Genomic DNA, 16,851 nt, shown 5'->3' with positions numbered 1-16,851 from the left:
AAGACTTTCCTCTTCATCTCTACAATTTTCTCTCCCTCTGTTGCTGTTTTATTCTAATTTTCTAGCTACACTTTAGCTCTATAAAGCATTTTGGGAACACGGTTGGTATGAAAGATGCTACACAAAATAAGGTTGAATAGGACCAGACCTTCAACTGGTGCAAATTAGTGTCACTCTGACTTGCACGGTGTTATGCTGATTTACACCAGCTAAGTTCCTGTTGCAATGACAGGTTTATTTTATATTTCATTACTCTAATAAGGAATTGCTGCAGTTACCCTGCTGGTTTGAACTTTCTCCCCTTCTGTTAATCTTCCCGCATCTTTTGGGGCTGTAGCAGCTGTGCAGTCTTGATTTATGGCTTTGGCTCCATCTCTCATAATAGAAGATCTGTTGATTTATAAAAGCAAAACAAACACCATTATTTTTTATCCAAGACCATGACGTTTTTAAGCATTACTAAGAGGGCTGTGGTTTCTGTGGTTCCTGGAATTACTCCGAGCATTCCCCGCATTCAGGGCACACCTCCAGCAATGTGAATCCGGAACAGATTGGTGATGAACAAAACTTCTTCACATCCAACTGCGGACTGGATGAAATGTTTGGTCTCGGTCTGTTTCCCAGTGGCAGATGTTCACATTCCCCAAACTGGCAACTATTATGGAGTCTCAGCAGAGAGGCCACGGATTAAATGGGTACAGAGACTGAAATATCCTCTCACGCAGGGAGGTGGCACATTGACAGACAGAGAAGCTTGCAGTTCTGCTGCCAGTGCTTTTACTGTTCTGAGGCTAATCCACAAGACTTCAGCCTTTAATGCTGTCAATCCAGCACCATCCAAAAGCAATGATGGTTCAGTTAACTATGTGATGCACCACACAAGTGAGGGCTAATAACCTTGAGGAATCAAATATTTAAGCAAACTTTACTAATAACAGTTCACTTGTTAACGGGTCTGAACCTGCCTCCTATGGGAGCTGTCTGTCAGTTACTGTGATTGACAACCCATTATGGCTTCAGTCCAAAATGTCTACTCCTTGTTTACTTTGCCATCTCTTACCCATTGTCCCTCTGGCCTGACAGGATTGCTTACCTCCCTTTAACTGCTACTGGTTGATCTGTGGTTTTAATACAAGAGGAGTGTCTCTATCAACCTCATGCCTAGCATCTGAACTCTGGGGAGGAAACTTACAGCTCCTTGGGAAGTATAGAGAAAATATTATTAAAAGTACTCCTAGGTGGTGGTGCCTGTTCACAGCCATGCATTCCATCCATGTGCACATCCTATTCATTTACAGCCCGGTCCAAACCCCACTGAACTCAGTAGGAATCTTTCCATTGACTGGAATGGGCTTTGGAGCAGGCGCTTGTGCTTTGGGTGTCTGAGGCAGGTCTACACTCACCTGCAGAGCTTTCCTGGGGACACAGCATTTCTGGAAGCGATGATGTCCTTGGTGCTTCCTGCAGCTGTGGGAATAAATATTCTTGTAATACCTTACATCCTCCTTTGTTCTGTTTAGCCTCGGAGAGAACGAGGGATCATTGGAAAGAACTCCGATAAAGGTAAGTGTTTGTGGGTCACCTCAGCAAAGCTGCAGTGATGGCACAGGCATTGAATAATGTGTGTTAATAGCATTATCCTTGCCTAATAAGATGGTACCTTTCATGCATTGTGCATACATAGCCCCATTTAGTGGGATGCATCACAGTATGGGATCTCATGGGAAAATGCCTGAGATTTCATGAATAGAAAAAAGCTAATGATTATTGATCGGCTCTTCCTGATCTGTTCTTTCATTTGCTCTTCCACTGTGTGAACAGCAGTGGATCCCCACTGAGACAACATTCATTAATCAGAAAACACATGAATCATGAAACCAAAAAGAGAGTTATTCAGCTGGTGTACCTTGTAAATCACCCTCTTTCTCTTCTGCATTGTTATATGAATGGAGAAAGTCTGCAAAAGCCCCGTTTCTCTGTAAAAGTTCTTGGTAGGAGCCAGTTTCGGAAATCTCTCCATCCACCATCAGAACAATATTGTCCACTTGGGGCAAAATGTTGATTGCATGAGTCACCAGAACACGAGTCTACTTTAAATAAATAAATACCAGTTATAATTGCTCCAGCCTTCTGCTGCCCTGCGCAGCCTCTTCTGTCTACTGAAGGGACTGCACAGGTGAACGCCTCCGGCAGTGCGATTGATCTAGTCAGTTTCACCATTCATGTTACCACCAAGGCTGAACCTCTCAGCTTGGATGGCATTCCTCGGATTCTATGTCAGATTTATTGTCACTAACTTGAACGTCTTAGAGCCAAATTCATCCCTTCTGCAACTCCATTAACTTCAGTGAAGTTACACTTGGTACGAAGTTGCCCTTTGATTTGAAAGTCCAAGGATATTTCCACACAATTGTATGTGGGAAGAAAGTCAGTAAAGCTTTTTCAAAATAAGACTTGAGCATGTCTCTATTTCTAATATACAATCAAACTAATATACAATACAAGGGGGAAGGGATAGCTCAGTGGTTTGAGCATTGGTCTGCTAAACCCAGGGTTGTGAGTTCAATCCTTGAGGGGGCCACTTAGGGATCTGGGACAAAATCAGTACTTGGTCCTGCTAGTGAAGGCAGGGGGCTGGACTTGATGACCTTTCAAGGTCCCTTCCAGTTCTAGGAGATGGGATATCTCCATTTAAAAACTCTTTGCAAGTGCTGATTAAGCCTAAAGTCAGTTCTGTGTGTCTCTTTCATAATTTCAATCTCACAATCTAATTGTGAATACAAATTTGACGTCTGTAAGCACTGATTGCTTGTTTTAATGTAGCCTTTTACTGAACTCTTACCCATACATCTTACACTAACTGGACTAATAATCAGCACTTCCAGAATCCATTCTACTTACACATTCATGTTGGACTTTAATCTTGGTTTTGTCAGAATGCTCTGCTCCATCCTTGTCCAATTAAAAAAGCGTGCCAACTAACAAAGTGCAGGCACTTAGAACTTACATGCTAACAAAACAAAGCCCATGCCACAGCATAGATTGCGAAACTACCATACAGCCGACCAATTCTCCACTCTACTGCACTGAGAGGTGATGCTCAGATTGTTTCTGACAAGAATAAGGACTGCAAAGAGCACCCTTCAGGAAGAAGAAAGTGAAGAGAAACACTTGGGATAGATATTAGGACAAAGTTTTTAACGCCACGAGGTGCCGTCGCTGCAGATATTCAACAAGGGCATAGAGCAGACCAATACAATGTAGTGATTATTCCTACCAAAGGCAGGCATTGAAAGAGGCTGGATGACCAAAACTATTTTTTTCGTGTATTATTTATGATGGGGGATATGAATTTGTTTACGTACCCTGTCCTTCAGTAAGCCATTGGGTCCAATGACATGTTCAAAAATATGCTGTCCAACCTGGGCATCCACGGCTGAAAGGGGGTCATCCAGCAGGTAAACAGCTGCCTTCTTGTACACCGCACGAGCTAGACTCACTCTTTGTTTCTGCCCTCCAGATATGTTTATCCCCTGTTGAAATACAATGATGTATTTCATATGCTCTGGTATGTGTTTTGACCCTTTTCACTATTTTACACTGAGACTTAACGAGTTTAATGGCACTTTATACATGTGCTGTATAAAGTTTCACGTAGCCTTATACCTTCTTCATCCCAGAAGTGCTTTCATTACTAAAGGCAGAATCAGTCAATCAATTTCTGCAGCCGTGCGGGAGGGGACCCTATAACAGCTTGGAGTTATTGATTTTGGCCTACGTTTTCAACCATTTCTCCTAGTTTGAGGTGCCTCAATTTTCAGGTGGCCAGTCTGACACCTTTAAATTAGAGCCTGATTTTTCAGCAAGCACTGAGCACCTGCCCTCTCCCTTTAAGGTGTTTCAAGCTGGGCACCCACAGTCACTGGGCACGCATGGAAAGCTTGGCGGGGGATAGTAACTGGTCAAATACCTTCTCTCCTATTTCACTTTTACTTCCTGCAGGGAAGCTCTCCAGGTCTGGCTGCAGTGCACAAGCATCAATCACTCTGTTATACCAGCATTCATCCATCTCTTCTCCAAAGATGATATTCTCTTCCACGGAAGCATTTTGTATCCAGTCTTGCTGGGGGACATAAGCTACTGTGCCCTATAAAATGGAAATGGGTGAAATCACTAATGCATTTGTCTCTTTCATAAGCCTCTCAGAGGCCAAAAAAAAAAAAAAAAAAAAAGTATTCTATAGAGGAGAAATCTGGTGTTTTACAATCGCCTCCCTAGATTTACCTTACTGCCATTGTGTAATGCAAAAATATGAGAGCCCAAGCACTAACAATAAGTGGCTCTTATAGAGTGCTATTTCCCCATAGGTCTCAAAGCACTTCATAAAGTAAGGAAAGCGTCATTAGCCCCATTTTACAGATGGGAACACTGAGACACAGAAAGGTGAAATGACTCGCCCAATTTGTCACAGAAGGTCAGTGCAAGAGCAGAGAATAGAACCCAGCCCTCCCAGTCCCAGGTCATTGCCCAAGTCACTGGAGCAAGATGGGAGGCAAACTTGCAGCCAGCCCAGGGCTCCTTGCTGCCCCTCCTCCCTCAACGTTTGGCAGAAGATGGGTTTTCACCAAATATCAGCGACTCCATGTGCAACTTTGTCAGCATGGTAACTGCTCATAAGTGCTAATCGAAAGCAAACACCCAGGGAGAGCTTTACCTTAATAGCCACGTAACCATCCAACTTCTGCAGCTCACCAAGTAACGCAGACAGCAGGGAAGACTTTCCAGCTCCCACCTGGCCAACCACAACAAGTAGGCAGCCTTGGGGCACGGTTAGATTTATCCTGCAAAAAGAGAGTCCCGTGTCTCCCCAGATTAGTGCCGTCAGTACCTTTTAGATGCAGCATTTGCAAGGGAAACTAGCAACGTTTTTGCTATTGTCTCTTAGGGTACGTCTACACTTACCGGAGGGTCCGGCGGCAGGCAATCGATGTTCTGGGATCGATCCCGGAAGTGCTCGCCGTCGACGCCGGTACTCCAGCTCGGCGAGAGGAGTACGCAGCATCGACGGGGGAGCCTCCCTGCCGCGTCTGGACCCGCGGTAAGTTCGGACTAAGGTACTTTGAATTCAGCTACGTTATTAACGTAGCTGAATTTGCGTACCTTAGTCCGAAGTGGGGGGTTAGTGGGGACCAGGCCTTAAAGAGAGAAGAAAAAAGTTGCTTCCCTTTCCTTCTGTCAGTTGTCAGGCCCCGTTATATGGGACAAACTATCTCCTTCTGCCACACTAACTTTCCTGACAGCTCCAAACTCATCTCATCAAAGCTGTCTCTGGCCAGGATGCCATTGTCCCATTCTGCTCACTGTTGCTTTTTATCATCTAGAGATGGGCTCTTCTAAACAAAACCCCAGATCTAACCCCTGTTTGAGGCTATTTGAAATCTAGATCTAAATGTTGAAACAGGCCCATCTATTTGTGTAAACCAAAGTCGTCGTCGTCGTCGTCGTCGTCGTCATCATCATCATGTTCCCATTACACCTCTGGCGTTTAGGGCAGCGACGAAGCTCCTCCACTCCTGTCTGTTTCTGGCAAGTCTTTCAATGGCTCCCCAGCTGCGCCCCAGGTTTTTCAGCTCAGCCAAAGTACTGGATCTTAATAGCCTTGCACTTTGGCATGCTCAGAATCAGGATTCAGATCCAAATTTGTGACTTGAGCCCATCTCAGGTACTGTCAGCTTCCTACACCCCCCCTTCTTCCACTGCATACGCTTAACTTTTTGTTATTGCATTTTATAATATTATCCGTTTCTGGAACTGCTGTGCATTGCGAGGTCACAAGAATGGACCTCGCATATGGAATGGCATAAAATGGCTTGCACTGTAAAGGAAAGACATATGACTGTTCCAGTTTTCAAAGGAAGCTATCTTACTAAAGAGACAAGATGGGTGAGGCAATATGACCAACTTCTGTTGGTGAGAGAGAGAAAAACTTTTGAGCCACATGAAGCTCTTCTTCAGGTCTGGGAAATGTACTCCGAGTTTCGCAGCCAAATGCCAGGTGGAACAGATTGTTTAGCATGTTGTCTTATTAAGACACCCGAAGCTCATATTTGGACAAGTGGGTGGTTGGGCTGATAACTGCCAGTTTGACAAACCAATATGCCTAATTGAGAATCTACTATAGAGTTGGAACATCCTATTAGTGTGTCCACATTTGGACTGGACACAGGTACAGTAAATGTCCTGCATGGTTTGATTTTGCAATTTAAGCTGAACTATGTTTAGAAAAACAAAATGTAGGAAATTTAGATCAGAAATCCCTCTAACTATCCTGTACTGACCTCGTTGGATTCACTCTGCAGGACTGTTGATCAGCACTGGAGGTGATCACTGAATCGCTGGAAATATTTATATGAAATAAAAGCCTGTACCTTTTAATGCAAGGAGAGCTTCCTCTGCACCAACTGAATGTTCCATTTCTTACGGTGATACCATTCTGTACTAACATATAAAGAGACATGAAAGGCATACATGGGTATTTAGAGAGGTACATAAATGTACTTGTTTCTATTTGCATAATTATTTACTGCAATGTAATAAATCATCAATGTTCTCAATAGCTTAAAAAAGATTAATGCAGTTTAATTATCACCAAACTGAGTGCACACAGTAGAATGCGTATACACTAGCAACTAGAGCGGGATCACCAAACCAACAGATAAAGTGACTTTTGGTCAATATCCACCAGTGGCTAGATTTGTCCTAGTGACTTAGGGATGAGCTTTTGTGGGTCTGGTCCTCAGCTGGCTAGCTATCCCGATTCACACTAGCCGAGGATCTGGCCTGCAGGCCCCTCACCACTTCCTTGAGTTATTCAGTGACCCTTAAGGGCTGCATTCTAGGAAGTTAATTATTATAATTAAGAGTATTTTAATGTTAACGCTATCAAATCTTCTCTTGACCCTCCTCTTAAAAGCTTAACTGACAGCAGTGGATTATTTCTTTTTGGGGGAAGAAAAATACACATGGAGGATAAAAATTGTATCTGTCAAATCATTAATATACAGGAGAGAGAACCAAATGAAACTAGTGGCTATAATGGCGATACAGCCACATTTTACATGGCGCACACTCCCTGTGCTGTGTGTAACTAATACTAGTGGAAGCGGAGTGCTATGCTCTCCTCACCAGGGCATTCACCCTAGGGCAATGCTTACGGTAGTCCAAGGTAACTGTGCTCATGTTGTTTGGATCCAGCTCTTCAAGATTAAGAAAGGCAGCTAAACGGCTTAAGGAAACCTTGGCCTGAAAGTTAAAAACACACAAACCAGTCAATGGATTTAAAATAGTAAATGGTTACAATTCAAGTGAATGCCCAGCTCAGGTCATTTCCCTGGCAATGGTATTGTCTGGGTGTTTGCAGTTTATTTGTGGAAAATTAAACTGACAGTTGAGCGTTCTAGGTGCTTTAAGAACAGGAGTACTTGTGGCACCTTAGAGACTAACAAATTTATTTGAGCATAAGCTTTCATGGGCTACAGCCCACTTCATCGGATGCATAGAATGGAACATATAGCAAGGAGATATATATATAATTACAGAGAACATGAAAAGGTGGGGGTTGTCCTACCCACTCTAAGAGGCTAATTAATAAAGATGAGCAATTATCAGCAGGAGAAAAAAAACAAAACTTTTGAAGTGATAATCAAGATGGCCCATTTCAGACACTTTGACAACAAGGTGTGAGGATACTTAACATGGGGAAATAGATTCAATGTGTGTAATGGCTCAGCCATTCCCAGTCTCTATTCAAACCTGAGTTGATGGTGTCTAATTTGCACATTAATTCAAGTTCAGCAGTTTCTCGTTGGAGTTTGTTTTTGAAGCTTTTTTGTTGCAAAATTGCCACCTTTAAGTCTGTTACTGAGTGACCCGAGAGGTTGAAGTGTTCTCCTACAGGTTTTTGAATGTTATGATTCCTGATGTCAGATTTGTGTCCATTTATTCTTTTTCGTAGAGATTGTCCGGTTTGGCCAATGTACATAGCAGAGGGACATTGCTGGCACATGATGGCATATATCACATTGGTAGATGTGCAGGTGAACGAGCCCCGATGGCGTGGCTAATGTGATTAGGTCCTATGATGGTGTCACTTGAATAGATATGTGGACAGAGTTGGCATCAGGCTTTGTTGCAAGGATAGGTTCCTGGGTTAGTGTTTTTGTTCTGTGGGGTGTGATTGCTGGTGAGTATTTGCTTCAAGTTGGGGGGCTGTCTGTAAGCGAGGACAACAATGGGCGTTGGTGCCCTTTCCCCATACCACTTGTCTTTGTTCCCATCCAGCTCCGCAATACCCAGTCGTTCCATGTCCTTTCTTCCTCTGGAAGGGTGCTCCTCTCTCTGTTCGGAGGTCTGCAGTTGGCCATCGTTTCCCAAATATGCCCCAGAATCCTTTTTCACTGGCTCTAATGCTCCTTCAATGAGGTGCAATGACAGTCATCTTGGGGGACAGGAGGGAAGCCCAGCTTCCCCACTTCTGCGAGAAGCAGCAGATGTTCCTCCTCGTCTCCCTGGCTTGGGTGAGCAGTGCTCACTCACAACTCCCCCTCTTCTCATGGGCTAGTGCTGAGAACCCTTCCCCTTCTGTCTCAGTCTGCTTTAATCACCCCGCTCGGCATAATGGAGCCTGGGACACGTCCGAGATCTAGTGGTGCCTTCTGCACAGGAATGAGCCAGAAATAAGAAAACATTTCTGAAGCAGGAGTTCGGAGCTCACCCTCTTCCCGGCTGGAGAAGCGTGGATTGGAATCGGCCCATTGCTGAGTCTGACCATCACAATGCTATTTCGTCAGACTCTGAGATGTGGCATCCTGGGAGTTATGGTCCCATCTTGCTATATGGGATAGGTGGCAGCCTACTTAACCTATCCCTAAGACTGCCCCTGATCTTAATACATCCTTGTTGTTCCATGTGAATGAACATAAACCCAAATCATTAACATTACATTTCATGATGACAGCCAAAACAGAGTGGAAAAAACTGCTCTTGCTAACCCGTTCAATACACTATGGAACATTGACTGCATAGCAGTACCCAGAAGGCTCCACGCATCTGGATGACTGCATGCCCACATGCGCCACGCCCCAATTCCCATGGCCTTCCCCACATGACCTAAGCTAGGAGTGTGCCGCTCCTTAAGAAATCCCTACTTTCACCTCGGACCAGTGCTGTGCAAAAGAAAGTAATGACCAAGCAAATGAGAACATAGCCTGCAACTAACCTGTATAGCGGCATTTATGGAATATGGCAGGAAAGAGTGAGCAGTGTTGAGAATGTTGATCAGGGTCAAAGAAACGAAGGCTTTCTGAGCATCTAGGACGTGCTGCTTGTCCACCAGGGTGTAGACCGCAAACATGGCAAATGCAATCTGCAAGGGAGCAAAGGGAAAGCAAACTAGTATTCACAGACCAGCAAAGCAGTGCTCAGATGGTGCGTCATTCTCCCAGGACTCGTTTTGTAAAACCTCAGTGGCATCCGCCACACCCATTTACGTTGTCCTGTGAGTTCTAGAAGCAAAGTTTTTATAATCTGGTGACAGTTCAGCCAATCTGATTGTGCCACTTATTGTGCTTTTGAGATTGTTGCAGCACTGCAAATACAGTGAGATAGTGACATGAACATTCCCCTCCAGAAGGCTATCCTAGATAATGTATGTTGCTGGGATGGGACAGCAGCAAAGGCAACAGTGCATTATAAAAAAATATTGAGGCCCTGATCCTGCAGTGAGCTTGGTGTGGGTGGACCCCTGGACTTGAACAGAGCCTCAGGCCCTTGTGGGCCCTGTGTGAGTGTAGGGATCTGCCTGCAGGGAACCCATTGCAGAATCAGGCAAATAGACGATTCATTTCTCTGGGCAGGCATCTGTCTATTGGATTTGTCTATAAAGCGCCATGCACAGCTATGGTGCTAAGGGAATAACAGGCTGTGTGCTGTAAAGGAGAGTGAACTGCTCACCAGAAATGTAGATGAGTGGAAGGAAGACAGAGACAGCGAGAAGAGGATCTGAGAGCTTTTCAAAGCTTGAAGCTCTTGCTTTCGGATACCGAGTACTTTCTCCATAAAGGCTTTCTCCCAGCCATAGAGTTTGATGATCTTAATGTCACTGAGGATGGCATTGGTGAGTCTTGCTCGGTTATCTTTATGGTTCATCTGGTCCTCCTAAAATAAAGGCCCATTGAGGCTGTCATTAGGAATGCTGAAAATGCCACTCTTCCGTCTTTGTGACCACCACCTTGAACCTGGCTGTAAATTCGGAATGGATCTCCGGGCCATTAAGTAACATGTGGGCCCTTTGCCTGTAGCTCTGTAAGGTTGGATATTTACTTTTGTAGCTTCAGGCAATTTAATTGTTTAGTAGTAGCAGAAAAACATTAAAATTTTGGTCTATGAACCTGCAAAATATAATCCTATTTAGAGAGCTCACACTAAATCTATAAGCAATCTTCAGAGGCTTTGAATGTCTGGGATCCTTTCAAACAGCAACAATCAGCATGGATAACAAACACTGAGCTATCACTTAGTCACATCTCAGTGCAATTACAATATACCTACATGTAATCACCTCTGTTTTGTTCCTTATCCTTGGGCTCCATGGGGTTCTTACTTGGGTGAGAATGATGGGATTTAATCTGTGATGCTAGATCTTGAATCCCAGAAATTCACATGTCAATGATAACATTTTGCAATTTTAGGAGGCAAAAAGTACCTGACAGTGACTTCTCTTCTTGGTGATCACGAAATTCAGAGGCAAAAGAATTAAAAATACAGCAATTGCAGTCAAGGCAGATGGTCCCAGGAGCTGCCAGGAGAGAAGAGGCGAGATTGCCGTAGAAACACAAGAAACATTGGTGAAATATTTGTAGAGATACTAGTTTTCCTGGTCACCTTGTTCTTTGCCTGTTTTCCCACTTGTGGCTTGTGTCTAACACCCTGTAGTGGGGTGGCTGCCCCACTCCGATAATTATAAGCCGGGGTTAAAAGCAGCCAAGCTAGGCTGATTGGGGAAGCAGCCACAGCTGGCCCTATAAAAGGGCTGTGAGCCAGGAGCTGAGGAGTCTCTCTCTCCAGCCCTGGAGGGAGAAGGGCTAGCTGTCTGAGAGGAAGGTACCTGAACTGGAGCAGTGCTGGGGAATAGGACAAGGGAACTGGGGAGCTCCAGCCTGGCAAAACCCCAGGCTGCAGGCTTTGTTGAAGGTCTACAGAGGTACTGGGGCTGCAGAGATACAGCCTGGGAATAGGCAAAGGCAGCAGGTCCTAACCCCTTTCCAATGATGAGTGGCCATTACAGACTGCAGACTGCCCCAGTGAGCGGGGGCTAGATGATAATTGGCAGTAGCCACTGAGGCAAGGTGGGTTTAGAGGGTTGGGGGTTCCCTAGGGAGGGGAGACCCAGAGCATGGGGGTACTGCTGGGGCAGAACCCCGAGGTAAAGGGCACCATGGTCCGGGAGGGACATGGGGCCAGCGGCAGGTGAGACACCGGCCTGCAGAGGGCGCGCCATATGCTGGAAAAGAGCAAATTCCCAGGACAACCAGCAGGAGGCACCGTGCTGGTGAGTCACGCTTCACTGCACAGCCCTTTGGGTAATCCTAGAACTTTCTTCCTCCTCTGCCTTCAGGAGTATTTTAATGAAGACACTGTGACCAATTCATCCTTCTGCCGCCTCAGCCTTCCATGAGAATTCTGGAGTGATCATGGGCCTTACTCAACTGTGCTGATGCAAAACACCCGAGTACTGAATTCACAGAGGCAAATCCTCCTCTCATATACCCCGGGGGAAGCCCATTGAAGCCAATGATGTGGGTGAAGATTTGGCCCAGTGATTTTATTTTCATAGACTGTCTCATAGGTGGTAATGTTTTTTATTTTGATGAATTATGTTTATTTCCCTGAAGGAACAAAACAAAGTCACGTCTGTGAGAGATCCAGAAACATGCTTGAGAACCAACACTTCATTGCTATTTCCTCTAGCAGCCTTTGGATGCATTAATGGAGACATCTAGTGGCTGGCTTAGGAAAGTCACATGGGCCAATACTGCAGGGTCTGGCTGGATTTAAATCAGCTAGCAAAGTGCAACAGCAAAGTTTTATTGCACTAGCTTTGGACCACTGGATATATGGGTGCAAATTTGATGTGAATGGTAAATTATAAAAGTTTGGCTCTCTTAGCATAGTGTTTAATGGATCTCTGCTCCTGTTACAAATCACCTCAGTGCGCTGGAGAGGCCAGCACTGGAATAATCACAGTGATGCATGCCTGGGGCAGAGGTAGGGTGGTAGAATTGGCACTATCGCAGTTTGCATTACTCCTGGCTCTAGCTGATTATACCAGTCTCTGATGTTCATGTGAGCACTAATTACTCCCAAATGAAGAGATGGACCAACATCTCTATATCAGTTACCTGCAAGTAACCCCCAAATACCTCCGCGTTCCCCCAGACAACTAGCAACACCATCTCCAGAAAGGCGGTGATGCTCAACATGACATACAGAAGTTGTTAATTCACTTTCTGGTGCTGTAATGCCCTTCCAGGTGCTAACAAGAGCATGGGCCATCCTAGTCAGCAAAGCGGGGTAATGCAAGTCTCTCAGGACCCCAGTCTTCAAAGCTGCCTGACTTTACAAACATGATCATCCCACCCCACAGGATGCATGATTTCATCTGGCAAAGAACCAAATAGGCTGAAACAGAAATGCTCATGATTCAAAACTGGGAGCTTTATTCTGCAGAAATATAATACACTCCTCATTAAATGTAGGGATGGAAAGGTCACTAGCATTATGTAGCTCATCTCAGTCTTGCACTAATTCAGGATCATTTATATCCTAACGTTGGCACGTAGTAAATCTAGTTTACCCAGTAAGCCTACAACGAACATTTCTCATAACAGTATCACAATGATCGCTCTCATCAAATTGCCTCACTGTCTCACTGACTTCATGGGAATCAGCCTTTAGGATAAAGTGTAGGAAAGTTCACATTGCAGGTCATACTCATTGTTATGTTTTAAGGCTGTGCCAAATAACTGAACACCAGAACCCTGAAAGTCAGAGAGCTGAAAACAGTTATAGTATTGATTGTGAAAGGGCAACATAGTTTTCTTCTAAATGGCACCACCGGAAGGAGAGAGCCCTTTTTTCCATGAGCAGGTTGTAAGAACAGTCGCATTCACTGTCTTTATCTAGGAGATCAGACTGAACACTGGAATCCACGAAATTAAGCCAAGAACTGTGTGTTGTGTGGGTGGAAGGATGAAGCAAAGCAAGGCATCCAGTGAAGAATAACAAACAACAATGAAAAGACACATTTAAATGTGTGGGGAAACTCATTTTTCCTTCTAATGAGTGTGTGTGTTTGTGTTTGCTTTATACCACAGAGCTCAAAGATGGATGGGAAAAGAGACAGATGGAAATATCAGGTTGTTCTGGGCAGCAAACTTCACACCTGACTCATGACAACTTATCTTTACCATTGATCTCATGAATAGGAACAGATAGATGTGACCATCTCTTACCTGCCACAGGAAGACAAAGCAGATGATGATCCGAATGGGAGCAAGCCAGGTCCCATTAAAATATATAATGAGATCCATTAACCTTTGCACATCGACACATACCAGATTGACAATTTCTCCTACAGCTGCTGCTCTCCTTGCTGCATTTGACATGACCAAGATCTGGGGGTGGGATGGGATGGGGGTGGGAGAAGCAAGAGCCCAAACAGTCAAAATCAGCTTCTGTTCAGAAAATAAATAACCAACATTCATGCTGAGGTCAAAGGGAAGAAGGATCAGGCTCATAAAGAGGCCAAGTCCTAGTCACTGTAATATCAAGAACGAAAACATCATTCAGGGTCATGTGACTTCACCCTGCAGATGAGTCTATTCATTGCCCAACAAGAAACGAAATAATGTCTAGCTTGCTCGGCAAAGCACACCTTTCACCCCCTGCTCTCCAGTCCTTTTTTTAGATGTAAGAGCTACTCCATGAATCTCACAACAGCAAACGGGACAATGCTTTCCCCAGATCTCATGGAGATTTATGTAGCTGCCCTTCACTTGCAGTGTAACCACAGAATTATTTGCTAAAAATAGCTCTTAACTATTATTCATATTTGGGGTAGTAGTTATTAAATACCATTGCATCAAAAACATTAGTGGTTGATAAGAAAAACAACTCCCCAAGGGAAAAGCTGGCTTACCTTCCTATACACTAGGCCTGTGACTGCAGTCTTCAGCCTCATTCCCAATACAAGACACACGTACATGTAACGTTGTTCAAACAGAGTCTGGAGGCAAGCTAATAGGAACAGTAACGTTGCATAGAAATAACCTTTCCAGTTTGGGGCTTCTCGGTCCATGATGAACTCCAGGAAAAGGCTGCAAGAGAACGTTGAGCGGATGGATACAAACTGAGATGACTAAATACATGTCCCTTACAGCAGGCAGTATTTTTAGAAAGGCCTAAACAGTGGGGATTTTTTGTCTTGTCGTTAGCAAGGCTACAGGCTTTGTAACCCTCACTGGCTGATATTTGTCAGTAAAACAATAGAAGGCTGGGCAAACAGCTCAGCATCCCAAGTATGTAAAATGGCAGCACCCAACCTAGTTTTTGTTTTATTTTACTGCAGCTCAGAACATTCAACTGCTCCTTCTCATGCTGGAGCAGAGATGTCCTAGCATAACACTTTCCCAGCACGGTATGGTGCAACTGCAGTGTAAAATGATCTACTGCATTTAGGGCTGTTGATTAATCGCAGTTAACTCATGCGATTAACTCAAAAAAATTAATCGCGATTAAAAAAATTAATTGTGATTAATCACAGTTTTAATCACACTGTTAAACAATAGAATCCCAATTGGAATTTATTAAATACTTTTGGATGTTTTTCTACATTTTCAAATATATTGACTTCAGTTACAAAACGGAATACAATGTGTACAGTGCTCACTTTATATTATTTTTTTATTACAAATATTTGCACTGTAAAAATGATAAACAAAAGAAACGTATTTTTAATTCACCTCATACAAGTACTGTAGTGCAATCTCTTTATCATGAAAGTGAAACTTACAAATATAGATTTTTTTTGTTACATAACTATACTCAAAAACAAAACAGTGTAATTCGTTAGCCTACAAGTCCACCCAGTCCTACTTCTTGTTCAGCCAACCACTAAGACAAACAAGTTTGTTTACATTTACAGGAGATAATGCTGCCCAGGGCCGCCCGGGGGGGCAATTTGCCCCAGGCCTCTGGCCCCACAGGCGCCCCCACGAAATTTTTCAGGGGCTCCCACGAGAGTGAAGGACCCGCTGCTGAAGACCCGGAGCTTCTTCCACTCCGGGTCTTCGGCAGCAATTCGGCGTCGGGGGCTCCTTCTGCTCCGGGACCCGCCGCCGAAGTGCCCCGAAGACCCGGAGCGGAAGGACCCCCGCCGCCGAAGGCCTCCTGAATCCTCTGGGCGGCCCTGATGCTGCCCGCTTCTTATTTACAATGTCACCTGAAAGTGAGAACAGGCGTTCACATGGCACTTTTGTAGCCAGCATTGCAAGGTATTTACATGCCAGATATGCTAAACATTCGTATGACCATTTATGCTTCGCCCACCATTCCAGAGGACATGCTTTCATGCTGATGACACTTGTTAAAAAAATAATGCATTAATTAAATTCGTGACTGAACTCCTTGGGGGAGAATTGTATGTCCCCTGCTCAGTTTTACCCGCATTCTGCCATATATTTCATGTTATAGCAGTCTCGGATGATGACCCAGCACATGTTGTTCATTTTAAGAACACTTTCACTGCAGATTTGACAAAACGCAAAGACGGTACCAATGTGAGATTTCTAAGGAAAGATACAGCACTCAATCCAAGGTTTAAGAATCTGAAGTGCCTTCCAAAATCTGAGAGGGACAAGGTGTGCAGCATGCTTTCAGAAGTCTTAAAAGAGCAACAATCCGATGCTGAAACTACAGAATTCGAACCACCAAAAAAGAAAATCCACCTTCTGCTGGTGGCATCTGACTCAGATGATGAAAATGAACATGCATTGGTCTGCACTGTTTTGAATCTTTATCAAGCAGAACCTGTCATAAGCATGGACGCAAGTGCTCTGGAATGGTAGTTGAAGCATGAAGGGACATATGAATCTTTAGTGCATCTGGCATGTAAATATCTTGCGACGCCGGCTACAGTAGTGCCATGTGAACACCTCTTCTCACTTTCAGGTGACGTAAACAAGAAGCGGGCAGCATTAACTGCGGCAAATGTAAACATGTTGTTTGTCTGTCTGACTGGCTGAACAAGAAGTAGGACTGAGTGGATTTGTAGGCTCTAAAGTTTTATATTGTTTTATTTTTGAATGCAGGTTTTTTTGTACATAATTCTACATGTGTAAGTTCAACTTTCATGATATAGAGTGCACTACAGTACTTGTAATGGAGGAATTGAAAAATACTATTTCTTTTGTTTTTTACAGTGCAAATATTTGTAGTAAGAAAAAATAGAAAGTGAGCACTGTACATTTTGCATTGTGTTGTAACTGAAATCAATATATTTGAAAATGTAGAAAACATCCAAAAATATTTAAATAAATGTTATTCTATTATTGTTCAACAGCGCGATTAATCGCACAATTAATCACAATAATTTTTTTTAATCGCTTGACAGCCCTAACTGCATTTCTTTTTGGGTTGCCTGAGTTGATTGGAAATATCAGAGAAATCAATGGCCACATTCATTGCTTATATATATATATATATATATATATATATATATATATATATATATAT

At 43.8% G+C, this 16,851-nt stretch overlaps 1 protein-coding gene across 2 annotated transcripts in view; it reads right to left on the bottom strand.

The window, feature by feature from the left end:
• Nucleotides 1-16,851, bottom strand: part of LOC112113864 (multidrug resistance-associated protein 6) — a 50,880-nt gene that overhangs the window by 19,884 nt on the left and 14,145 nt on the right. The window contains exons 9-21 of one of the 2 annotated variants that reach the window (XM_024210310.1): nt 14,258-14,435; nt 13,572-13,793; nt 10,763-10,855; nt 10,012-10,215; nt 9,278-9,424; nt 7,215-7,302; nt 6,429-6,498; nt 4,715-4,841; nt 3,971-4,147; nt 3,366-3,533; nt 1,907-2,087; nt 1,404-1,467; nt 279-390 (exon numbers count right to left, since the gene is read on the bottom strand). In XM_024210310.1, the coding sequence (XP_024066078.1) occupies nt 279-390; nt 1,404-1,467; nt 1,907-2,087; nt 3,366-3,533; nt 3,971-4,147; nt 4,715-4,841; nt 6,429-6,498; nt 7,215-7,302; nt 9,278-9,424; nt 10,012-10,215; nt 10,763-10,855; nt 13,572-13,793; nt 14,258-14,435 (1,831 nt within the window). The remainder of the gene's footprint in view (nt 1-278; nt 391-1,403; nt 1,468-1,906; nt 2,088-3,365; nt 3,534-3,970; nt 4,148-4,714; nt 4,842-6,428; nt 6,499-7,214; nt 7,303-9,277; nt 9,425-10,011; nt 10,216-10,762; nt 10,856-13,571; nt 13,794-14,257; nt 14,436-16,851) is intronic. The other variant, XM_024210318.1, reaches the window with a different exon arrangement.

The sequence above is a fragment of the Terrapene carolina genome, unplaced genomic scaffold (genome assembly GCF_002925995.2).
Source record: "Terrapene carolina triunguis isolate 2854851 unplaced genomic scaffold, T_m_triunguis-2.0 Scaffold93, whole genome shotgun sequence".
In the NCBI taxonomy this organism is placed as follows: domain Eukaryota; kingdom Metazoa; phylum Chordata; order Testudines; family Emydidae; genus Terrapene; species Terrapene triunguis.
The sequence above is the reverse complement of the archived record's forward strand: the minus strand, read 5'-3'. Positions and strand labels throughout refer to the sequence as shown.